This window comes from Acomys minous, assembly GCF_964271855.1.
Source record: "Acomys minous genome assembly, chromosome: 2".
Classification (NCBI taxonomy): domain Eukaryota; kingdom Metazoa; phylum Chordata; class Mammalia; order Rodentia; family Muridae; genus Acomys; species Acomys minous.
The window spans coordinates 59,452,185-59,477,705 of record NC_140484.1 but is presented as its reverse complement, the minus strand read 5'-3'; the positions used below and the strand labels follow the sequence as shown (position 1 = coordinate 59,477,705).

General features: G+C 48.4%; 1 protein-coding gene across 2 annotated transcripts in view; it reads left to right on the top strand.

The window, feature by feature from the left end:
- The window catches only part of INPP5A (inositol polyphosphate-5-phosphatase A), a 192,902-nt gene that overhangs the window by 130,233 nt on the left and 37,148 nt on the right, over nucleotides 1-25,521 (top strand). For both annotated transcript variants that reach the window (XM_084766895.1, XM_084766896.1), the window contains exons 7-9: nucleotides 2,690-2,742; nucleotides 4,391-4,510; nucleotides 21,596-21,680. In XM_084766895.1, coding sequence (XP_084623021.1) covers nucleotides 2,690-2,742; nucleotides 4,391-4,510; nucleotides 21,596-21,680 — 258 coding nt within the window. The remainder of the gene's footprint in view (nucleotides 1-2,689; nucleotides 2,743-4,390; nucleotides 4,511-21,595; nucleotides 21,681-25,521) is intronic.

The following is a 25,521-nucleotide window of genomic DNA, read 5'->3' as shown; positions in this document are numbered from 1 at the left end:
TGTGCAAAGGCCTGTGTATACCGAGCCTTAAGACAGTGGGTCTGGTCTTAGCTTGAGCCATGCTTGGCTGAAGAGGGACCCATTCTGTGCTCCTAACATGAACTGTCAAAGTGCTTGGAATGTGGTGAGTACAGGATCACACGGGGTGGTACCTTTGGACCACCAGGACATCCAGTGTAGATTCCATATTAGATGTGATAGAAACTATGTTAGTCAGGGTTCTCTAGAGGAACAGAACTTAATGAATATCTATCTATCTATCTATCTATCTATCTATCTATCTATCTATCTATCATCTATCTATAAAGGGGCTTTATTAGAATGGCTTACAGGCTGTGGTCTATCTAGTCCAACAATGGCTGTCTACCAACAGCCATTGGTCCAAGAATCTATAGCCGTTCAGTCCACAAGTATGGATGTCTCAGCAGGTCTTCAGTATACACCAAAATCCCAGAGAAGTAAGCTTTACTGCCATTAAGGAATGGATTTACCAGAGAGAGTGAGCAAGCTGACAGAGAGCAAGCTTGCTTCTTCCATGTCCTTTATATAAGCTGCCAGCAGAAGGAGTGGCCTGGATTAAAGGTGGGTTTTCTCACCTCAGAAGATACAGATTAGAACACTGGGCTATTTCTGTTATGTAAAGGAATGAGATGCTGATCACAAGACTGCCCTTCTCATTTCAAATGATTTAAGGGGAAGAAAAAACCCTCACAGATGTCCCCAGCTACGTGGGTTTTAGATAATTCCAGATGTAGTCAAGTTGACAACTAAGAATGGCCACCCCAGTTCCGTTGGTAGATCCTGGGGTGCTGAGGGAGAGGAGGTGGGGAGAGCTGCTGCAGGGGGTGAGTGAGTGGAGAGGCACCTGGGGCACTCTGCAAATCGAGGGGCTGTGACTAGGATAACACGGGGATCTGAGCACCAGGGAGAAATGAGCTGCCTTGGAGAGCTCAGGTCCAAGGCAGTGAGGGTATTTATTAGGGCACGTGAAGAAAGGGCCATAGGTAAGAATGTCATGGAGTTAAAGGGAGAACACAGAGCTGTTTCTGTTACATAAAGGAGTAAGATGCTGGTCACAAGACTGCCCTACACTACTTCTCTGGATCCTCCTTTTATTTTCTTTTATATTTATTTTATTTTATGTATATGAATGTCTTACCTGCATGTATATATGTGCAGCCTGAATGTGCCACAGGAAGGTCAGAAGAGAAAGCTGGATTCTCTAGAACTCGAGTTAGAAATGGTTGTGAGCCACCACATGTGTGCTGGGAACCAAACGTGGGTCTTCTGCAAGAGCAAGTGCTCTTAGCCACTGAGCCATCTCGCCAGCTCCCTTTATATCCTTCCTAAGGCAGAGAATGTTTTGTTATAGATTAGCCAAGTTCCCTTGTGGTTACCTCCAGCGCTGCCTTCCTCCCTGCCCCCAGGCACTACAGAGGAGGTGCCCTCTTCCCAGTCCTCTGCCAACCACACAGCGGCTGAGCCTCTCAAGACTTATTTGTTCTCCGCTGCCCAGAGACAGAATACCAGGCACTGGAGAGGATCCCCACCCTGAGGGCTGCTCTCCTTAGGGAAATGAGACTCTTGCTCCTCCCTTGAGAGTGCATGAGGCACTCCTCTTTGCCCACAGGACCCCTGCTCCCATCACTGCAAGGCCATGAGGTGGCTTTCTTGTGTAGAGGTGTGTAAGTTAAAAGTAAAACAGAATTTAAAGTTCATGTCCTTCACTTGTACACACTGAGTGTAAGAAAGACCGTCGTCCACAGGCAGGTCTAATGTCAGCAAACTGCTCCATGTGCCTAGCCTCCTCGTGTGTGCGTGAGCAGTCTTGCTTAGCAGTGCTGCAGCAACATTGGGACCTGGAGCTCAGGAGGCTCAGCTGTCCATGCAGGATATTTGAAGCTGTGGTCAAGAGCAAGGTCTAGCTCCCTACCCACACACTCTTTTCCTCCCCTTCCCATTACTTTTCTCTGCTTTTTAGGGCCAAGTAGGGGCTTCCCAGACTCCGAATAGTGCTTGGTTGACTGTTTGGAGGGAAGGAGGAAGGGAAGGAGAGAATACAGGGTGGAAGTGACCATCCCCTTCAGGTTAGCAGTTCTAGCCTGAGGGCTTCCTGTGTCAATCACAGGAAGTCCTTTCCCACAGTTTTGGCTCCCCAGTCAGTGCAGGATCCAGGAGGTAGCGGAGCAATGAGTATGAGCTGCATCCTCTTCCAAGGTAGGGCATGGCTCCATACCTTCCACAAGCTCAAATACATGCTCCCATGTGACAGAAAGCAGACAAGGGATGAAAAGGCCCAGACTCCTTTCATCAAGTCCCTTTGCAAGGAAGTCCAGCTCTGGTCACAAGATCACCTTTCAGAGACTCCCCCACCTCCCAGCCCCATCACATTGGAGGTCCGATGTCAACATCAGGATTTAGGGGACATTCAGAGCACACGTGCTCTGCCTAGTAGCTTTCCTACATGTAGATAAACACTGCATGCTATGTCACTGCTGGGAATGGCATCTAGAGTTAGGAGGATCATGAGTTTGAGGCCAGCTTGGATTGTGTAGCAAAGCATTGTCCCACAAACAAACAAAAACAAACAAACAAAGGAAGGAATGCCTCTTAGCTGTGCCATGAGCACAGACAAACCCTGTGGCTTCCCGTTTCTCTGTGTTCTGACACTGTAACCTTTACTTTTCAGTGCAAATGGTCAAGAAAAGGCTTCATCAGGACGCGGTGGTGCATTGCTGACTGGTATGTTACACGGTATCTGACTGACTGTCTCCACTTCATAATTTTGAGTGTTGCAAACACAATATCAAAGACTACTCACTTTGAACAGGGACCTGGCTACTCAAGGTACCCCATCACTCCTCTTCTGGTTGATGGCTGATGTCACATGGCACAGTGTTGTTTCCTGTTCTCTGTAAGTTGAAGGTTCAGGCACTCAGCACCAATGAAAGTAGGAAGACCTCTTTTCCATCTTCAAGTGTGACCTATGTGTGCCAGAGCCCACTGCACAATTCTCATTAGGTCCCGGGCCACAAAGTTAAACTCTGCAAAGATACCCTGGCAAGTTGCAAGTTGGGGTTACTAGGCACAGGCAAAGTAAGTCCTAGCTCCATTCACCAGCCTATTCTTCCTTCGGGTGAGCATTCTCCATAGCAATGGCCACCTTGTCCTCCTGAGACCCGCAGGAATATGTGGCTCAGTTTCCAGCTCCTGAGATAGAGTTGACTAAGCCCTAGTCTCTGTAGTTTGTCTAAGGTACAGGCCTAGGCCCCTAGAGCTGCTCAGGACAGTGTCCAGAATGGGAGAGAACAGATGTTTCTTAAGATAGAGCCATGGTCTCTCATGACCTAATTCAGGAGATAGCTAGCCAACCATGCTGCCCTTTGACCTTGGTCTCAGGAACCAACTTCTCCCTATATAGTATGGGAGGGTCACATAGGGCGTGGAGCTAGTGGCTGCGTTATTGGGCTCTCCTTCACATTGCTGCTGAAAAGAAATGGCGAGGAGCAGTTCCAATGACCTGTAGAAGATGTGGCATGACAGCGTGTGCCTTTGGGATGGTATAAAGCCATCACTTGGTAAGGCAGTTGGCACATGCTAATTGGAGATGCCTAGGGACTTCACAGAGCATTGGGAAAGGCTCTGACCTCATCAAGTGCATATGCATGAGGCCCCTCAGGCTGCATACTCAAAGGTAGTGGAAGGACAGATTTTCTGCTTGTTTCCATACCTCTCTCTTCTAGGGTCCCCAACAGTGGTTCATTCCCTGTAGGGTGGGCTCTTGAGAACAGAAACTCAGAGAGAAGCCTCCTTCTCTTGAAGCTGGGCCAACAGCTTACAGGAAGCTCTGTAATACTACCTTTTTTTTTTTTCTTTAAAGAAAGACAGCTCTTAGCTGGGTGTGTGGCACATATTATAATCCTAGTACTCAGGGAGGCAGAGGCAGGCAGATCTCTGTGAATTCGAGGCAAGCCTTGTCTACAAAGTGAGTCCAGGACAGCCAAGGCTACACAGAGAAACCTTGTCTCAAAACACACACACACATACACACACACATACACACACACATACACACACACACACACACACACACACACACACACACACACGCACACACCAAAAAAAGAAAGAAAGAAAAGAAAAGGCCTCTCTTGTTCAGTTGACCAGAGTACCTCTTTGTGATGATTTATTAGTGGTATAACTGAAGGTCTATGCCTTCTGGCTTTGGGGAGGCAATGCTGTGGTTCACTTTGGAGTGACTAAGGATAGGTGCTCAGGACTTTGGTGCTGAACTGAGGAAGAGGGTGGGTTATGGAGAGGCATAGCTCTGTTCAGAGTAGCCTGGGCTTCTAGCTCATGGTCATCAGGTCCCTTTCTTTGTTCATTACAGTGCCTTCGACTTGGTGAACATCCATCTTTTTCATGATGCATCCAACTTAGTGGCCTGGGAGACAAGCCCGTCGGTGTACTCGGGTGTCAGGCACAAGGCCCTGGGCTATGTGCTCGACAGGTAGGTGTTGTGCCCTAGCCACTTCTGAGCATGACTGTGGCTGCTCTGAGAGGCCTCTTCATGGCTTATGGTTTCCTGTTTTGACAGTGGCCCTTGGGAATGTCAACCCATAAAGGATGTAGAATCCCTAACTCCAGCCACTGCATGAGCAGCCCCTGAGCAAATGAGCTTGGGTGCTATGTTTAGTTGTAAGCTAAATGGATACTCTGGTGCTCTGCTAGCCATGAGCAGCATCTTTCCCACAGCTCTGTCCCTGTCCAGAGGGTGTAGGGATGCTGGGCTTGGGTATACTCAAGGAAGCTCTGTTGCCCAGCCCAGCATGGTGTTGTCTCTTTCCTGTCCATCTGGCCTGGGTATGCTCCCTGGGTGCAGGATGATCCCTGCAGAAGGGATGATGACCTTAGTGCCTGTCAGGCCTAGGGACTGCCCGTCTTCTGCTGGACCTCCCACCTGCCCAAGCTACAGGCTTTCTGTATGTGATGTCCTGTGTGATCTTGGACAGGTCAGGACTGTCATCCAGAGAAGATGGTAGCCCTGACTGATAGGAGGAATCTAGACGTGGGTACCAGTATCCATCTGTCTTACAGATAGACATTCACTGAAACCCAATCTGGGAGACACAGCTGGATCTAGACTTTGCTCCTTCCTTATGGTCCTCAAGTTGATCCTCTTGCTAGTTGAAAGGAAAGAATCAAGTCTGCTTGGTTATAGCCTTTCCCATAGACTTAAGCAAATGGTCTTGGTTCCTCATGAGCCTCATGCTGTTTCCTAGAGGCTGACTCTGGCCTCACCCCAGAGCAAGAGTAACATATTGAGCTCAGAGGAGAGACAGTATATGGGGTCTCATCTGGCTTGCTTTTGGTCTCCTTTCCTCAGGCCATCCTGACCTCCACTCAGATCTCAGCCTCCCTCCAACCTGTACCTGGCCTCTCCTTATTCTCTCCCATCCCCCACACCTTCTGAAAGTACTTCCTGTCTGTTCTCCTGAAGAAATGGCCATCTGTGAGTCTAGGTTTGGGGCTGAGCAGAGGATTCTGAAATCCTCACATCACCACCTGTCCCTGGGACATTCATAATGTTGCTGCGTCACTGACAGAGGAGACACTGGTTGGGATGTGCCAAGCCCTAACCCAGTCAGGAAGAAAAGAATGGCTGCTGGGGAGGTGCTTACACAGGCCTTGAGCACAAGGCCTATCTCCTCCTGTGCCTTATGAGAATTGTGTGTGTTGTCTCTCTCTCTCTCTCTCTCTCTCTCTCTCTCTCTCTCTCTCTCTCTCTCTCTCTCGCTCTCTCGCTCTCTCTCTATGTGTGTGTGTGTGTGTTGGGGTGAGTGTGAGCATGTTTGTGTGTGTGAATGCATACATGTGTTGTGGGGCTTGTATGGGGAAATTCTGTACACGTTTGTCTATGCCATCAATCAGTGTGCCCCAAAAGTAAGCGGTAAAGCTGTGTCCTCTGAATCATGCTGTCACTCTATGGTAGGGCTGGAGCCACTGAGTACTCCACCAGCTGTTCCCACACACACAGTTAGTAAGCTTAGGCCATGAGTTCCTCCTTCAGCTTCCCCTGAAGCAGTGCTCTATACAAGGAGTCAGAAGATGAAGGCCCACCTTTGTGCCACAACTAGATAAGCGCCAGGCTGTTGACCTCTGGAGACCATGCCACCACACATGCGAGCTTAGCCTAGGGTCTCGCTGCTGGTTCCTTTTCTTTGTTGATTTCTCCCAGCCTCCAGCGTAAGAGGGGACCCTATTTGTATCATCTGGGTCCCTGCAGAAGATCCATAGATGTGGGAAATGGGTGTGATGCTTCTGCTATTGCTGCCCCTGTCTTTCAAATCTGTGTGTAGCCACCACACTTTCATCTGAGGCTGATGCCCAAGTAGGTGCTGTACCAAGCCTGAAGCCTCAACTCCGCATCCTCTGTGGGATACAGCTCAGGCAATTGGATATGCGTTCAGGTGCTTTGCCCCAACGAAGTATTAATACCCGTCTACACCTGTCTAACCCACAGGGTCTCTGAACCCAGATGCCCTCATCCTTTGGTGTCTTCAATTCATTCTTCCTGGCAATTTATCAGCCCTGCTTTCAAGTACCCTCTGCTATGTGCCTTGCCTAGCCATGTTTGTTTGGAGGCACCATGACAGTGTTGTCCTCTAGCTCCTGGAGTGGAAAGGTGACTGATGCATTCCTCTATGGGACTGCCTTTTTGGGCTAGTGAATCAGCAGCCAGGGGCCTTGTCTGTGTGGTTCTTCCTGCTATTTGCTCCATGGCCCCTTTTCTGGGACCTCCCAGGGAGCTGGGAGCTGAGAGAGAGACCAAATGTCCATCAGTCCTGGTGACCATGGTCAGCTTGTCACTGTGGCAAGACATTAGAATGTGTCATTGCCCTACACCACCATGCTTCCAGCCTCCAGAAAAGCAGCCTTGGGGTCCAGGGGCCACTTTTCTGCATCTTTGCATTCCAATGAATGGCTTCTGTGGCGAGCTCACCCAGCCGCAGATCCGGACCTCCGCAGTGTAGGGCTGGGCTGCTGGGCACAAAGGGGCACTCTGCAGGAGTGGTGAATAATGGCCCGCCCTTTCATGGGGAGGCTAACCTTTTGGCAGCCACCAGCAGACTGCATTCTACTGTGCTGATTGGGGAGGACAATGCTGTACTGGCCTTTGAATGGACACCGCCACCAACAGCGCTGCATTCACAGCAGCACTGGGAACCATGTGAGCATTGTCTGCAGGCCCCACTGAGCTGCAGGAGACGGGAGGAGGCTGGGATAGAGAGGCTGGCTTCTTGGTTTAATCTCCCTGTCCAGCCTGTAGGTCCCTGTCTTCATCTGAGCTGAGGGATAGACCCAGGGATAGACGGTTTTGCCTCCCTCTCCACAAAAGGGAAAGAAAGATGCTATTAAAGCCAAGAGGCACCAGTATGTCACAACTGCCCTCCAAATCTAAGATTACTTTAAAATAAAGGAATGAGTCCAAGAGTCAACTCTGACTCAACCCTCCAGGTGCCTCAGCTGTGAGTAGCCTGCCTTCCTGCACTAGATCATTGCATGCACAGACACCGTGTCCCTGGCACACCTGGGAGCCAGTGAGGGGCTGACCCCACACTCCAGCATGAGCAACTAGGATTGCCTCGCTTTGTAGTCTTTCTTTTTCTTCGCAGGTTTTGTTTTGTTTTTGTCCGTCCTTCCTCTCTCTCTCTCTCTTTCTTTCTTTTTTAGACAGGAACTTAACTCTGTAGCCTCGCTGGCCGGAATGCACAGCAGTTCTCCTGACTGAGGATTGGTAGGATAAGCCATCATGCCTGGCCAGCCAAGACTAATTGTGCCAGATAGTAATGTTTCTACTTTTATGTGATTTGTGAGTTTGGGGCCTTAAATATCTAGTTTCTAAATATTTTTTAAATTAGGTTTATTTACTTTATTATTTTTATGTGTATGAATGCTTTGCCTGCATGAATGTGTGTATACATGAATGTGTGGAATGTGTATACATACATGTGTGCCTGGTACCCAAAAGAGAACATTGGATCTCCTGGAACTGTGAGCCATCATGTGGATTCTGGGAATTAAACTCAGGTTCTCTGTAAGAGCATCATGTATTCTTAACTACTGAACCTGCTTTTTAGCCTAAAGTCGTGTGTGTGTGTGTGTGTGTGTGTGTGTGTGTGTGTGTGTGTGTGTGTATACATGTATGTGTCTTTTGTTCTGAGACAGTATCTTACAGTGTAGCCCTGGCTGCCTCAATTTGCTTTGTAGACCAGGCTGGCCTTGAACATTTGAGTCCTTGGATTAAAGGTATGTACTACCATACCCTGTTATGCAGATTTTAGAAGGAAACCCGGAGTGGTCAAGAGTGCCAGGCTGTAAGAAGTTCAGGCAGGTCCAAAGGCACAGGAAGTTGGAGGCATCTGTGCTAGGGCTTGGGGATGCTAGGAGGCCTGCATCTTCTGTGGTTCCAGGAGGTGCCTGCACTGCTCACTGCTGTGACACTCAGTGTGGTACTCTTCTTGACACAAGGTTAGCCCTTTGAGGGCATCTGGGGTGACTAAACCAGGACCTCGAGGCAGCAACCGTGAGCATGCCCTGAAACCTTCCCGAGTGCTCAGCCCATGAAATGAGATTTTTTTTTTTTCTGCCAAGTGACAGGAGCCTTCAGTGTCCCCTTTGAAATGTGGCCTGGCTAGTTCAACAGAGACATTTTTACATTACAACTGTGAAACCCTGGCATAAAGCACCCCTCTGTCCCCCCATTATTTTCTCACAAACACAGTCCATTGTCACAGTGCTGAAGTTAATTTGATCAACATTGGGACATTTAACTTTTATGTCCAGTGAAAAGAGTTGCTTCATGCTCATTTTGGGCATTGAAAGGAAATGATTGCCAGAAAAATAATGTTCCTTGGGACAATCCGGAGCAATTAGTTTCCCAGGGAGAGGCTGTGTGACGCCGGCTGCCACACAGCCCCTCTTTGTCGCTTTATGGATGGTCATCCGTCAGCTGTCAGGCTGCTCAAAGACCCCTCCAATCTAAATGTTTCTCTTTCGGCCGTTCCCAGAGCTCGCCTCGCTGCTCAGTGAGCAGAAGAAAAGCAGTGCGTCTCTAGGCAAAGGCGAGCTCCCTGCTAAGGATCTAGGTCATTCCCGAGTGCTCTGGTGTGTCCGGCACAGAGCTAAACATTTCTTGCACCTCATTTGCTGCCCACTGCCCTGGAGAAGGAGTGTGGGTGTCTCTGTGGGCTGTGCTTACAGCCTATGTTTTGGAGTCCTCAGGGCTCCCACTATCCAGAGCTCACCCTGCATAGCACAGAATTCCCACAGCGCGCTGAAGGACCTGGAGCCCACAGACTTGCTGTGTGACTCAGCAGACTGAAACCCCAAGGCCTGTGCCAGCATTGCCCTGGATTCCGCTGGGAACATGGAGGCTGGGACATGTCAAGTCCAGTTACAGTTGAGTAAGATGAGTCTGTGAGGCCAGTGTCTCAGGTGATTGATGAAATTTACATAGTATGTCCTTCATTTTACAAAAATGGATTCAGGTGTCCAAAAGCAATGTAGAGAGAAAGCTGTGATGAGGAAAATCAACCACCTCTGCTCCATGGTCGCCATGTGCATTTTGCCCTTCTCTTTTCTGAAGAAATAAAACGAAGTAGGATGCCATTGGTACCCTGTGTCTGTATCCCGAGCCACTGTGGCTGCACAGTGCCACCTGGGTTCAGTGTCTGGGGTTCTTTGCATGCTTCTGTGCTTTGTCTCGTAGAGTGCGTATGTCTTTGTTTTCCATGCCTCAGGTGTAGAGCATCACACGGGTGTAGTTTGGGTTTGTGTTCTGCTCATGTAAATGTCAGCATCAATGCTTAGAGAGTGCTGTGAACGGCCCCCTGCCACTCCATCTCCATCTGCAGCATGTTGCTGTGTCTGCAGCTGTGGCTTCTCCACAATTGCTCATTGGTGGAGCCTCATCATATTCTTGAGACTCTTTTAGAGGGTCTCTGTATTTTACCAAAATGCACCTTCCCCACCTGTCCACTTCTAGCCAGTCTTGGGGAGGCACCATGATTTTTATTTTCCTGCAACTGGTGAAGCGTCTGAAGACATCATGGGCATCTGAGGCTTGAGGGGAGTCAGTTTCTGGAGATCTCAGCTGTGGGTTTTCCTCCAGATGCCTAAGAAATGAAGCATTTACAGGAGGCTAAGGTTCTTCCATGTAGCCTGGTGGCTTCTTTGTAGCTGATGGAGGTGTCGTTTGTGTGTGTGTGGGGGGGGGGGGCAAGTACATTCAATATCCAGATCTTAGGCTTAGAAAACGAATGCAAATGGGATCAGCCTCCTAGCTACAAGGTGCAAAGAGGTATGTAATCCTCATGCTAGGTGTACACGGTGGGCACAGAGTTCTCCCAGCAGCTAAGATACTATCTCAGAGTGAGACATGCATCATCAGGGAACCTGGCTCTTGTAAGGTAGGGGAAGACCAATGTGGCTATGGCCCAGAATGCCCCTAGCACACCGTGAGTGCTCAGCACATTGTCATTGGGAAAGGAAACTAATTTCTGTGGAAGGAAAGAACCCAATCCCTCAAAATTCCATCAGTAATTTCAGTCTTTACTGGAGCACTGGGAAAGCAGGTGAAGTCCAAGCTACAAAGAGCCTTGATCAGTAGCTTACAGAGTCTAGGTGTGTTCCATGCCTTCCCTGCCTGTCCTGTTATCCTTTTGTCCATAGTAAGTGCCCTAGGGATGGACACTGCCCCGGGCAGCAAAAAGATCCATTTCATACGATTCTGGAGGCTGAAGTTCAAGCTTGGGCATAGGCCGGGGTCTAAAGATGGCTTATGCACACTGCGTCCTTGCATAGTAGAGAGCCAACAGGTCTAGGGCTTCTTCCTGTCATGTCAGGTCCCGTCTAACCTTCTTAACCTCCTTAGAGGCCCCTTCTCCAGTACAGTGACCCTGGGCCAGTCCCCAGCAGGAGCTCATGTGCCAACCTTGGACCATAAGCCAGCTAAGGCAGGGGCTGCCATTCAGGAGAGGATCAGCAGTTCCTATAGACCAGGGTGGGGAAAGTAGCCCATTCACCAGAACCACGTGGCCAGGATTGTCAGTGTCCTGCTGTATGAAGCAGTTCTGTATGGTGCTGTGGGGCAGGAGTCTCCGAGTGCCCTGGGCTTGGTGGCAGCTGCTGGGGGAATGGGATAGGGTGGCAAGATGGTAAGGTGTCCATGTTGTGAGGGCACTGCACCTGGGCACTAGTCAGTGAGGAATGTTGCGGTTGCTAGGACTAGACCTGAGGTCCTGCAAGCTACCCCAAGCCATGTTGGATGTTCTGAGGACCTGCTGCTGCTAGGTTTTGCCTCTTTGCCTCTGAAACATTGCTCTCTCATATCTCAGTCAGATCCTCTGAGCTGAAGGCTCCAGGCCTCGTGGAGATAGATCTTGTCTCCAGCAGCCCCTCTCCATGGCCTGGGTGAGGAAGGAGGGCCTGGGTAGTTTCAGGCTGGTCGTGACATTTATTTTGTTGGGTGAATTTACTTTGTTCAGTCGCTGAAGTACATCTGTGTCAAGCTGGTCACTGGATGACTTATAATGAGAAACTTCTAGGAAATTAAACTACCCTCAAATATTTTGGGTAATTTAGCCATTTTATATCATCAGTATTTTAGCTACTTAAAGATTGTTTGATCAACAAACATGGTCTCTCCCATAGTTGAGGACAAAACCAACCTTAATTGACCTCTAAGTTAAATAGACTCCATAGTTAAGAAAAAGTATAATGCCAAATGATTTAATGTCCCAACCATTATCTGAAGAGTAAAAAGATAGGAAAACTGATTTACCACACCAGGGGATGGGGCCGATGAGTCATGGCTAAATCCACCTTCCAGACCTCTGCAGCACCTTGGGATGAAGAAGAAAACCAGCCACATGTGGGGTTTCATCTCTCACACCCTGTAGGATGTCACAGTGGTGCTCTCTGTGGTGTCAGTGACCATAGGGACACTCAGCGGGTCCACAGCACCTCAAGGTTCCTATGGCATGGAAGCCATTGCAGCCGAAAGGGTGGCCTTCACTGTGACTTTCCTCTAGAAGCTTGGAGCCCATTGCGTTGTGGGAGATGATGTCCTCAGATGGGGAACAAGGCCCCTGGCCAGATTAGAGAAAATCACCCTCCCCCCAGTAGAGCTGTCACATCCTGGAATCACCTGTCAAACAAGAGACACCATTTCCAGGCCTAAAAAATTGATTTTTATGGCTCTTCTTGTAATTCTCTTTCTGAATAAGGCACACGATATTGATGTGGACCTACTTTTTAATCATAATAGCTACTGACAAGGTAATTAATTTTAAAACAACTCTTTTTTTTTCTGGTCCAAATGGCACTATGTAGAAATTAAAAGTGAGTGCCGTGCGGGCCGCCGGCCTGGCACTCAGGCGATTGCCTGGGCCGTGACAGCCCCTTTATCTTGCTGCTTCTGTACGACCTTCAGAGATGGGCGTTGTTATTAATTGGCTTGGGCTATTATATCAAAAAGAGCAGGGCAGGAAAGCATGATAAAGTTTAGGTTTTTAATGGTAGTCTTACAGGAATCAAGACATGCCAGTGAAATTGCCTTCCCGGGTCATGACAGGCCCAGCATGGGGTCCAGCCAGGACCCATCAGCACCTCTCACGTGAGGAATGGCCCCAAATGCACCATTTTCTCACTATGCACACATGGGAATCTAAAATTAGTGCACCCACCTTAAGTCCGAAATAGGCTTTTAAGATAATTTACCTCAATGTGGACTAGGCCTTTTGATAGCCAAGCAGATGTCCACTTCTGTGGTTGGTGGTCTCCTTTTCTTTTCTCTTTTATTTTTGTATGTCAGGGACTGTTTTTTTGTTTGTTTTGTTTTGTTTCTGTGTTTTTCTTTTCTTTTTTTTTTTACTTTATTAATTTATTCTTGTTACATCTCAATGGTTATCCCATCCCTTGTATCCTCCCATTCTTCCCTCCCTCCCATTTTCCCCTTATTCCCCTCCCCTATGACTGTTCCTGAGGGAGATTACCTCCCCCTGTAAATGTTCATAGGGTATCAAGTCTCTTCTTGATAACCTGCTGTCCTTCCTCTGAGTGCCACCAGGTCTCCCCCTCCAGGGGACAAGGTCAAAGTTGAGGCACCAGAGTATGTGAGAAAGTAATATCCCACTCTCCACTCTACTGTGGAGAGTGTTCTGTCCATTGTCTAGATCTGGGTAGGGGTTTAAGGTTTACCGCCTGTATTGTCCTTGGCTGGTGCCTTAGTTTGAGCGGGACCCCTGTGCCCAAATCTACCTATCATAATGTTCTACTTGTAGGCTTCTAGGACCCTCTGGATCCTTCTACTTTACCATTCTCCCATGCTTCTCTCATCTAGAGTCCCACTAGAATGTCCTCCCCTCTGTCTCAGTTTCCTAGTAAGTGAAGGCTTTCGTGGGACATGCCCCTTGGGCTAATGTGCAGATATAAGTGAATATATACCATTTGAGTCTTTCTGCTTCTGGCTTAACTCACTCATTATGATCATTTCTAGCTCAATCCATTTGTCCACAAATTTCGGGAATTCCTTGTTTTTAATAGCTGAGTAGTATTCCATAGTGTATATGTACCACAGTTTCTTTATCCATTCTTCTACTGATGGACACTTAGGCTGTTTCCATGTTCTGGCTATTATGAATAAGGCTGCTATGAACATGGTTGAGCAAATTTTCTTGTTGTGTGCTGGAGCATCTTCTGGGTATATTCCAAGGAGTAGAATAGCTGGGTCTTGAGGAAGCCCTATTCCCATTTTTCTGAGATAGCACCAGATAGATTTCCAAAGTGGTTGTACTAGTTTCCTCATGAGGCTGAGAAGTTTCTGTAAGGCAGGAGACACTGTCAAGAGAACAAAGCGACAGCCTACAGACTGGAAAAAGATCTTCACCAACCCTACATCTGACAAAGGTCTAATATCCAAAATATATAAAGAACTCAAGAAATTAAACACCACCAAACCAAATAACCCAATTGAGAAATGGGGCTTGGAACTAAACAGAGAATTCTCAACAGAGAAATATCAAATGGCTGAGAAACACTTAAAGAAATGCTCAACCTCCTTAATCATCAGGGAAATGCAAATCAAAACAACTCTGAGATTCCATCTTACACCCATCAGAATGGCTAAGATCAAAAATTCAAGCGACACCACATGCTGGCAAGGATTTGGGGAGAGAGGAACACTCCTTCATTGCTGGTTTTTGTGTTTTTCAAGACAAAGTTTCTGTGTAGTCCTGGCTGTCCTGGAACTAGCTCTGTAGACCAAGCTGGCCTCGAACTCACAGAGATCCACCTGTTTCTGCCTCTGCCTCCTAAGTGTTGGGATTAAAGGCAAGGTTAAACCTAGCATGGTTGTCTGTTTCCAAGACCAGTCCTCTATGCTACTTTGCAGGCTTTTGTTTCATTGAATCAAAATGTAGCACAACCCATTGTATTTGATGCTTACACCAGTTGATAAGACAGAAAAGGGCCCTGGCTTCTCCTGCCCCACACATGAGCCTGTGGGTCCTCTTGTCCACACAGACATACCTTAGTGTCCCTTGAACTCACTTCCCCCAGTGACACTTTTACACTGGGCTCAGCTTTGTCTTGTTCCACACTCTCTGGTCTGGGGAGTGCCATCAACATAACCTGGGCAGCTTTGAACGCCTGCTCAGTAGTTTTTGACTACAGCAAAAGCCAAAGTGACCTTTTCCAGCTCAGAGCTTGAGGTGGTTCATGCACGCATACTAGAAGAGATGGGACCCTTGAAAATGAAGATGTAGTCCAAGAAACCAGTACTGATGAACACAAGTTAGCGCTCCTCTCTGCTTTGCCCAAGAGTCATTCAGAGCCATCCCTCTCTAAAAAGACGGATGTTGGCTGGGAAGTTAGATGTACGTGTCTGTAACCTGTGCATATAACATACCTGTGATGTGTCTGTGGCATGTATATAGCCATGCCTGAGTGCAACATGGCTTCTGAAGCGTGTGTGTGTGTGTGTGTGTGTGTGTGTGTGTGTGTGTATGTGTGTATGTGTGTGTGTGTTGGGGTGTGTGTGTATGTGTGTGTGTGTGTGTGAGAGAGAGAGAGAGATTCCTATAGACATTCATGAAATGTTAGATCAACTGTAATGTTCACTCCTGATAAGAGAAGTGTAGCTGGGTATGGTGGCACACACCTTTAATTCTAGCACTTGGAAGGCAGAGGCAGGTGGATCTCTGTGAGTTCAAGGCCAGCCTGGTCTACAAAGCAAAGTCCAGAACAGCCAGGGCTATTACACAGAGAAATCCTGTCTTGAAAAACAAAAGACAGAGAAGTGTTAAGTAGCTGGGTGGTGGCAGCTCACACCTTTAATCCTGGAACTCAGGAGGCAGAGGCAGGTGGACCGGTATGAGTTTGAGGCCAGCCTGGTCTATAGAGTGAGTTTCAGGACAGCCAGGGTTACACAGAGAAACCCTGTCTCAAAAACAATGAGGGGGTGGTGTACATAAAGGAAGAATAGTGTGCGTCTGTAATTCCTGCACTCTGGGGGCAGAGGCAGGTGTTCTAGGCCAAGCTGGGCTTTATAGCAAGACTGCTCAAACCAGAATACAAATAGCAACAGAAAGAAAGAAAAAACACACTAATAAACTTTGTTAACCTATGTCTTTATTGTTTTCAATACTGGTTCTCCTAAGGCACATAAGCGTTCTGTGGTGAGCAGCAGGAGGAGGACATGGAGTCAATGCTGTCCTTCCACATTTATGTGGGCCCCGAGTTTCAAGCTCAGGTCTCCACGCCTGCATAGCACATACCGTTGCCCTCTGAGCCATCCCACCAGCTCTGTTCTTGTGCTTTCTCATGGTAGATATTCTGGATTACAAGATAAAATAGGAAATGTTTAGATATATAAGGTGTTACCATCCAGAATGTGGTAGCATTCAGTCTTGTGCCTAGCACAAGCTAGAGATTTGCTTTGTTTTTGTTTTACTAAAATACAGAGTGAGGAAAAAGATGAAGGACTAGAGGGGTGAGAAGGAGCAGGATGAGGTGCTTGTACATGGATGGCACAGTGCTGTGGGCACACCACTGTGGGCACCTGAGCTGCTGGTAACCCTCCCCTCAGCTCAGCACCCCCTCCCGTCCCTTGCATTCTCCCACCCCCATGTCCTTTAGGGTTCTCCATCTCTCACTGCAGAACCAGTCTGTGAACATAGAGGTCTGATTACTATCTGGTCTGTGGAACTCTGCCCTGAGAAACGGAGCTCAGCCTGTCACGGAATCTGGCTACCCACTTACCTGCCCAACTCTGTCCCCATTGGGGGCCTCTATCCAACTGCTCTGGAGGAGAGGAGCCCATGCTAGAGAAGGAGTGGGAGTCTTGGGAGGAGAGGCCCGGGCCCATCCTCAAAGAGCCCACTATGTCCAAGCCATGGGAATCTCACAGCTGTTCCTGTCTCAGGTATCTGCCCCTCCCTCCCATCCCTGAAGAGGAGGGCAGGCTGGCCACACGTCAGGAAGGGTAGTCTAGGGCACCAACAATAGACTCGGATGTTGAGAACAGGTTGAGCTGTATGGAAATAGAGCCAGTTACAAGCTAGCCTATAGCTTCTTGAGTGTAGGAGAGAATGAGGCAAGCAGGCCGAGGGAGAAGGAAGTGGACTCTTTGGGTTCCTGATACATCAGAACGCCCCTCTGCTTTCCCTGGACTCCTGGTGGGATTGGTACTTGTTACACTGTGTTTCTGCTAGAAGCATTGATGTCCTCACCAATTAAGTCCTTTCTCACACCCTAAGTCAGCGTTGTGATATGAATTAGTGGTTTTTGTTTTGTTTTATGCTTTTCAATATTTTTATTTATTTTATACATGTATTTTATGTACCTTGATCATATCTACCCCCTATATTCCCTTCTTCCAACCCTACCACAGCCCTTCCCACCTTCACCTTCATGTCCTTTAAAAAACGTAACCATAACAGCCATGCCACTGTTACACCACCGGGCTCATCTTACCTGGTACGTCAGTATTGCAGCATTCAAGGTGCAGCACTGGGGAAGACCATAGCGTCTTCCCTACCGCCCACTCCCCTACCCCCCAACCTGCATCACCTTCAGGCACTGTAAAACAGGGTGGGTTTTCCTGGTCGTTTGCAGACTGATTGCTCTGTGTCCTACAACCAAAGTGCAACAGTAGAGTCTTACCACGTAGTTATGGTGAGCAACCAAGAGCATATGCAATAGTCTGTATTATTTTGGGGCCTCTGGAGTCTCCATGATCAGTAAATTGTAGAGAGGTCTCCTAGGCTTGGTGCTGAGAGTTTCGTTTCCTAGTTCATGTTTCCTGGGAGCAACGGTGTCCACCCATGTAAGGTACCTCTATTTAAATTTTTTGCTACATTTTAAAATTAACTTACAAAGGAGCAAATTTCTTTTTGGTTTGTTTTGTATTCCAAGACAAGGTTTCTCTATGCAGCCCTGGTTGTCCTGGAACTCACTTTGTAGACCAGGCTGGCTTCAAACTCAGATCCACCTGCCTCTGCCTCCCAAGCGCTGGGATTAAAGGTGTGGGCCACCACCATCTGGCAAGTAGTGAGCTTCAATAAGGATTTTTTATACACCCCTAGTTTTGGTTAGCCCACACCCCACTCCTTCCTCTCCTCACTGCCCACTGCTCCCCATCCTCTGGTAAGCCTTTAACCCCTAGTATTCCCCACCTCGCTTGTAGCATCACACGGGCTTGCTGCCCCTTCTCCTCATCAAGGCCTCCTGCCTTGTTCTTCTCATGGGCTTTTACTGGCTTTCTGACTTCAACTCTAAGTTAAACACACAAATCTTAAAAGTCATGTGCAAGGGAGGATGTGGCACTTATCTTTCTGTGTTCTCTCAGTATGTTTTCCATACTGGATTTTGTTTTGTGGTTGTGTATTCATTGTCCATGGTACTGGGTTTATAAGGAACTTCTGTTTTTTAAAGAACAGTGTGGCATACCTTGACAGTTTCTCTGCTGCATTCTGAGTTGTAGCAGTGCTGCTCGAGCTGCAGTTCTGAAGAACGTTCTTGGAGCTTCATAAAAGCAGAGTTCAGACTGCTTCCTTTCCCAGGGGCTTCAGTGTCAAGCCCCTGGACCTCAAATTCTCAAGTTAGCCAGCCTTGAAGCCTGCGGGCCTGGAGCTCGATGGGCAGCAGCCTTCCAAATGTAACGCAGGTTGTCTGCAATAGTTTCCATTTTCCTTTAAAGATATTACAAAGAAACAGTGTCTTCCAGATACAAGACTCATCCACATAGGAACTCACGGAGCCTATGGAAGCATACACAGGTTCAAGCCAGTCAGGGTCTCAGTGCCGAATGGGGGCACGTGGTCACAATGTCCCATCCCTAATCTAGACACTAGTTCCAATTAAGACCCACCTGAAAAGGAAAAATTCGTTTTCTCCAATGGAGTCTCCCTGGACATATTAACCACATTTAAGAGTAGACCCCATGCCCAGCAGCGGATGACCAACACAAAACAAACTCAATGGTAGTTTTGTAGACTTTTGCCTCATATTATTTTGTTTGTTTTTGTTGTTGTTTTGTTTTTTGTGTTACTGGTCTTTTGCTCAAATGTTATGGTTTCTGATTTTGTGTTTTTATGGGTTTTGTGTATGTGTGTTTTCTTTGTTTGCTTTTTAAATTCTATTTGTTTGTTTGTTTGTTTGCCTGTTTACTTTCTAAAGAGAGAGGAAAGGCCTTGCAGTCATGTGGATGGAGAGGTGGGATCTGAGGGAATATATTGTATGACAAAAAAAGAAAATCCAACCAAACAAAAAACCAGTTATCAGAGTATATTGTATTTTTAAAAAAAGAAAAAAGAAAAGAACAGTTTCTAAAAGTGATTCAGGTATATTCCCGCTGAGACACAGACAGAGTGCTGTCAGGATGGGTCCCGCTCCAGCAGCTCTGGCACCGCTGGATAAGCAGGAGGAAGAAGGGCAAAGCTGAGCACAGCCTGTGGCTCAGCCACACTCAAGCCTCCCTGCTGTGAACGGGCTACACTCCTCATGTGGTCCCTCACAGAAACAGTGAACTTTGTTTTGTTTTGAGACAGGGTTTTTCTGTGTAGCCTTGGCTGTCCTGAACTTGTTTTGTAGACCAGGCTGGCCTCGAACTCACAGAGATCCCTCCTGCCTCTGCCTCCCAGAGTGCTGGGATTATAAGTGTGTGCCACTGTGCCCGGCTAACACTAAACTTTTAAAAAGTAGATGAAGTTGTTGGCCATCTCCATTGTTGTTAAGATATGCACCTTCTCTGTAGATTAATACTTAAAGTAAACACAATTCCAATTAGATGGAAGACAAGACTTTTCCTGGAATTTGGCCAGAGGATACAGCAAATTTTACAGTAAGAGGAATGTAAAAAGACTAGAGGAATCTTGTAAAGAATGTCAATAAAGCTTCTTTATAAAAAGTCCTATGAATCAAAGATATATAGGAATAGATGTTTATTTTAAAATCTATGGAAAACAGTAGGTACTCTCAAAGAAGACCCGTGCTGACCCAAGTGCTGTGATGTGAGGTAGCTGCTGTAGGAAGTTGGTGGGGTGTTTAAGGACAGAGCAGTCAGCTTCGTAGGAAAGTTAGAAGGGAAACGGTACCTTGCAGATTGTCCCACCTTGCACTGGGAAGGACACAGCATCAGAAGGGCAGCTGTTCCAGCTGCAGCAGTGGAATGGAAGGAGCAGCAAGAGCCCACGAGGGAAGCCCACAGCCACAGCCGAACACAGGGACCCACAGATGTAAAAACAAAAGATCAGATTCCAGTTCCCACAGAGAAGACTTCATCCCAGCCTGCGCCAGTGGGCAGAGTTCTCCCGCCTCTCAGCAGCCTTGGCAGCACAGAACTCCCCACCTTCCTCACCAGGGCACCTCGCTTCTTCCCAGTGACTTCATTCTGCCAACCCAGGGTTTGGATACCCTTCATTCACACTTTCACCGCAAACCAGTGTAGCAGCAGCGAGCCATAGAGTTCCACACAGCAAATGGGCCTTCCTGATGAACAAGGGCTTCATTGGCTGCTACTTTCCAGGGTTCCTGGGCCTGTAGCAGCTATTGCAACCTGAGTTCCGCTCTAGGGACCCCCGTCCTCTAAGGCTACACTCCCAGTTGGTACTCATTGCTGCTGACAGCAAAACACCTATAACAGGGTACAATAGCCAGGCCACACACAGTGTGACACACTGGGCTTCCTGGTGGGCACTAGACACAGAGTCTGCTGCCTAATAATCAACTGTCTACCCCCCACCCCATCTTTCTCCTCTTTTTCCCTTTTCCTCTTCTTCCTCCCCTTCTTTCTCCTCTCCATTCCTCCTCCTCCTCTTCTTCTGTTGCACCTGTGTTACGAGTTTCATGTATTTGTGTGGTACATGGATGTGAGTATGAGCACACATGTGGCAGGCAGAGCAAGGTATGGAGTGCGTGGAGTGCCTTCTTCTGATGGTCTGCATTTTTGAGACGAAGTCTCGCTGGCCTAGAGGTTGGCCAGTTAGCTTTGGCTGGCCGGCTATGGAGCCAGCTCTCAGGGTCTGTCCACCTATCTTCACCCTCTCCTTCTCAACCTAGGTGATGGGATTATAAGCACACAGCCACATCTGCCTTTTTAAGAGGATGCTGGGGGATTCAAACTCAGGTCTTGATGCTTGTACAACAAGCCCCTTTACCCAGCGAGCCATTTTTCCAGCCCATCAAGTTTATTTTATTTTACTTTATTTTAGACATGAGCCTATCCCTTTTTCTACCTTGGACTTTATCACAGCAGGTAGCATGGAGAAGGCTGGGGTGGCCAGTGGATTGTGCAGTAAGTACGGGATGTCCTCTGCCTCTGCACAGAAGGCACATTTTGTCCTACTGGTGTCTGGATAGTGAATCCTGTGCTGTAAGTGGCCCTCATTTCACATTCAAATCTGAAATAAGAAGCACTTAGCCTGCCTCGGGAGCAGGAGAGTTGTTGATGAGCTGCTGCCGAGTGTGGCGCTTGGGAGACCCGAGCCCCTCTGTAAGGGAAGCTGCTGTGTGTTGTTCTGCCAGATGTTTCTGTGTTTGTATCTCTCAGTGGGAAAAATTCTTAATAAAGTGATTGTGCTTGGTAGAGAATCCATGAAGAAGTCTATTGGCTAGTCAGTGTATTATTACAGGCATCCCGCACTGTGTGTGACTTGGGAGTGTCCGAGTGGGATGTAACCACATGCAGACAGAAGCTTACCTCTTCCCTAGGACGAGCTCTCCATCACTTTTGCCTGCTTCTTCTGAATGCTGTCCTCATTCAAATGTCTGTCTAGCTCTATTTGCACTTCTGATTTCCACAGCCTCCTGGCCAGCCAAGAACAGTCAAGTGCTGTTTTGTTGCATCGTGCTGATGGGAGCCTTTGTGCTAGATTTTGGAATGAAAGGAACAATCACCATAGTGTCCTTATAGCAGGAAGCATTTGGGGCGCATGGAGGAGTAGCTGTCCCAGGAGGAGTAGCTGTCCCAGGCCCCATTGGGCTGGTCAGCATTGCTGCGTCAGTGACTGCTGTCTCCCTTTTCTCCTCCCAGAATCATTGACCAGCGATTTGAGAAAGTTTCCTACTTTGTCTTCGGTGATTTCAACTTCCGCCTGGATTCCAAGTCTGTTGTAGAGGTACGTGAACATGGGTTTCCTACTCAGCTTGGCCATTGAGTTTCCTTGAGACAAACAAATTAGTGGCAGATAAATGCTGTCTGTTTAGGCTACTTTCATGTCACCATTTTCATAGATTATGTTTTGTTTTTCTTTTCTTCTTCTTTTTCATGAAAAGTCTTCATGGAGAAATATTCTTGCCATGGCAGGGGATTGGGGGTGGGTGGATAGGGGATGTCTGTTTAGCCATCACTGGCCTTAAGACTAGGCATCCCTGTGTCCTGCAGGCTCACTGTCCCTCATAGGAAATAGCCTGGGGAGCCACTGTGTACTGTCACTCTGACACCTGCCGCGCTGGGGCTCCTTGGGCTCTGGGCTGGTTCCCACTGGGGTTTCCTCCACTTAACCCTCATCAAACACCAGGAAACTGGTTGTTGTACTTGATTTAATTAATCAATGCTCCCTTAGTTTGGGGAACTCCAAAGCTGTGCTGACTACAGCGGGAGCACTAGGCTGGATGCCAAGGTCCTGGAGCCTCTACAGTGACTGCCGCTGGCAAACTTTGGCCCCAACACAAGTGATGTGGCCACTGGGGTTGGAAGGAAAGCATGAGGCTAGGGTATCCTGCCAAGGGAAGCAAGTCCTGTGGTGTTGGTGTAAGGGCCAGATTTCTCGGTGCCTGGCTTCTCACATCTTTCCTCTCCTGGTTCATGTGTGAGCAAGATGTACCAGCTTCTGTGGTAGCAGCAAAACCGGAAATGTAGAACAGTGAGGGACCTTTCACCTTTCACACCCTGCCTGGGACTGTCAAAGCACGTGGCAAGAGTAGGAAATTCAGGTGCATGGGCTACAGTAAGAACAGCATGAGGTCATGCAGTACCTCAAATTAATGTCTTCTCATTAGTAGTCTCGGTTCCAAATATTGTCACACATTAATCTTCCGTTCTCGGTAGAAAATTATTTTTTAAAGACATAGCTGAGCAGGTGTCTCCCTTTGGTTGATAGAAATGAGTGATGTGCTATTAAAATCCTTCTGTGTTTAATTAAGCTGAGGGCACCTCATCAGGGCAGGCCCACAGGATACTTTTTGAACCTTGTAGTGCAAAGGGTGTCTCTAGATGCCCAGTGGGTGCAGGCGGCTTTCCTGAACACTCACTGGGTACAGTTGTCATCCCCAGGTGTTCAGTGCGTAGTGGGAAGGGGGATCCTGGGAGCTCGGTGGCTCCTGGCAGCTGTGCATTTTTTTTTCTTCCTTTTATTCCTCTCATATATTACATTGTAACCACAGTTTCCCCTCCCTCTACTCTTTCCAGTCCCTTCCCCCACCTTTCTTCTCCCCCAAATCCATTTCTTCAAAAGAGCAGGCCTCCCAGGGATATCAACCAAACACGGCATAACAATAAAACTAGGCACAAACCCTCAACAACGCAGGCTGAGGCAACTAAGTAGGAGGAAAAGGGTCTCAAGAGCAGGCAGAAGACACACACACACACACACACACACACACACACACACACACACACACACACACACACACACTCTCCCACTGTTAGAAGTCTCACAAGAACACCAAGCTACACAACCATAGCATATATACAGAGGACCTAGCTCAGACCCCTACAGGCTCCCTGCTCCCTGGTTGTCGCCTCAGTTTCTGTGAAGTAGCAGTGCGTCATAACCCAGCTAAGGAGGAGGAAGGAACACCCACCCAGGGCGGAGCCTGTGCAGCTTCCAAGACAACTCCTAACGGGAATATTGGAACCCTGCACCCTCCTGCTGGCCTTTCAGCATCCATGCTCACACTCATGCCAGAAGTCTGAAAAGAGTGGGAGTGAGATCTGCCCGTGGAAACCTCTCTCACTGTGTCTGAAGCTGTTCAGAGTGTCCCAGGAGGGCGGGGCCTTCACTGAAGGTCCCTCTTCCATTCCGGTAGCGACTGGAGGCCTGAAAGACTCATTTCCCAGACCTCCACGCTCTTGCTGCTGGAGGCCAGCAGTTTCGCTGCACACAGTGGTTTCCCTGCTTCGAGGCTCCACTTGGAGCGGAGAGGCTAGTGTGAGAGTGAAGGCCAGAGCTGGTCGACCCAGAGCTGCCTATGGTTGGGGGAAGGTCAAAGAAGCTTCTTCACAGTCAGTTTTTCCTTCTGGGTATAACACAGGCCATAAGAAAAAGCCAGTCTGGACTGACTTAGAATGGCTAATGGGCACTCTCTGAATCTGTCCTTCAGGGTGTGTTTCTGTGGGAGGACACTGTGGCCATGTGGGCGAGTGGACATGCAGTAGGCCTGTGTGCAAAGCCAGGAAGGAGCTTGCCAGGGCCATTACTCCCCTGCCTGACCTTTGCCTCCCTAGGCACCTGGGCAGAGTTGGGCAGCTTCAGTTATCATAGAAATGAAGCATTCTGCATTTGTGTGTCCCCTGCAAAAGCCAGTAAGTGCCCTGAGACCACATAACTTCCAATTAGCTTCTAGCAAGAACCGTGTTGCTACTTTACAGAGCTGGAGGCAGGGCTACTAGGGAGGCCAAGTGATGGTGGGGCTGGAACAGGCACCAAAGCATGGGCAGTGGGTGCGGGGGTGTGTGAGGGGGGACAGCCTATCTTCCAGCTGCCTCTCTTCTGCTGTGGGTCAGAGCATGGTGGGGACTGGAGAAGGGAGTGTGGAGACTCAGAGATCTCACCTTCTCAAGGTATGGACGGTTGTGTGCCTCACGGGTGCCGCTACCTCTGTGAGTAGTCAGGGTCCCAGAACCCATCCAAATCAGTGTTGCCTCCTGGTCTGTCAGAGGGCTGTTGGCCTTTATGACCATATGTTGAGTGTTGGCTGTATCTGGAGCACTGCCTGAGCTGCACTGGCCTCGTGGAGGGCGGGCCCTAGGTCACCTGCTGGCAGCTGGATGCACCTGCAAAACCACCCAGTTCTCTCGCGGCCCTCTAATTCTAGTTTGGAGAAAGGCTTTCCAAGGGGCGTGGCTTCTGAGAGGGCTCTCTAAGTTTCCTAAGTGAAGCGCCTGCTTCACTGGAAGTCTCCCTGACCACCTCCTGCTGGCCCCTTCCCTGGACATTGTCCCCGTTCGGGCCTGAGCAGGCGGCGTTGTTGACTAATGCAGCTACATTACCTGCACCATCCCTTCCAGGGTGCATCGCCTCGAGCTTCCAGGCAGCCAAGGAGCCAGATTTCAAGTTTCGTTTTTCCCAGGCTTTACAGAGCCAAGTGGCTGAGCTAGACTGTGGCCGGCCTGGATGAAATTTTAGCACAAATGCAAGGACTTTGTATTTGAGAAAATGTCCCCACGGGCTTGCTATCACACGCCACTGGGATTCAGCTTCTTCCAGCATGAGTAAAATGTCTTTGCTCATCTTGGAAACACGGTTCTGGGATGTCCACAATGCAGGTTCTCCAGCCAGAAACCCAGCTGTTCTTTGCAGTGCTCTACCTGTGGCACTATGCCACCCAAGGCAGGGCCAGCACTGTGGTCTGCTGTGCAGATTCTCACAGCAGGGACAGACAGTTTCTCCAAGCACGAGGAAAGGACCCAACAGAGGAGAAGCATCTCCAGCCACAAGCAAGGCACCCACAGTGTCAGGTCTCTTTTAGACACCTGCTGTCTTTGTACCACCCACCCCCAGGTATTAGATGACATAGTAACAGAGCTCTATATGCTGTGCTCACTATGGGCTCTGGACCTTGCCTGAGGAGGGCCCATTGCAGCCACTTGTCATCTGTTGTAGGGTGCTTTCCTTTTGTACACTCTTGGCCTGCATTTCCTCACATGAGGGCGACTGGCATTGGTGTGCTCTGGTCATAATGAGCTTTGTTGGGCTTCTGTGAACAGCACTCTGTATAGTTTCCTTCTCAAAACCA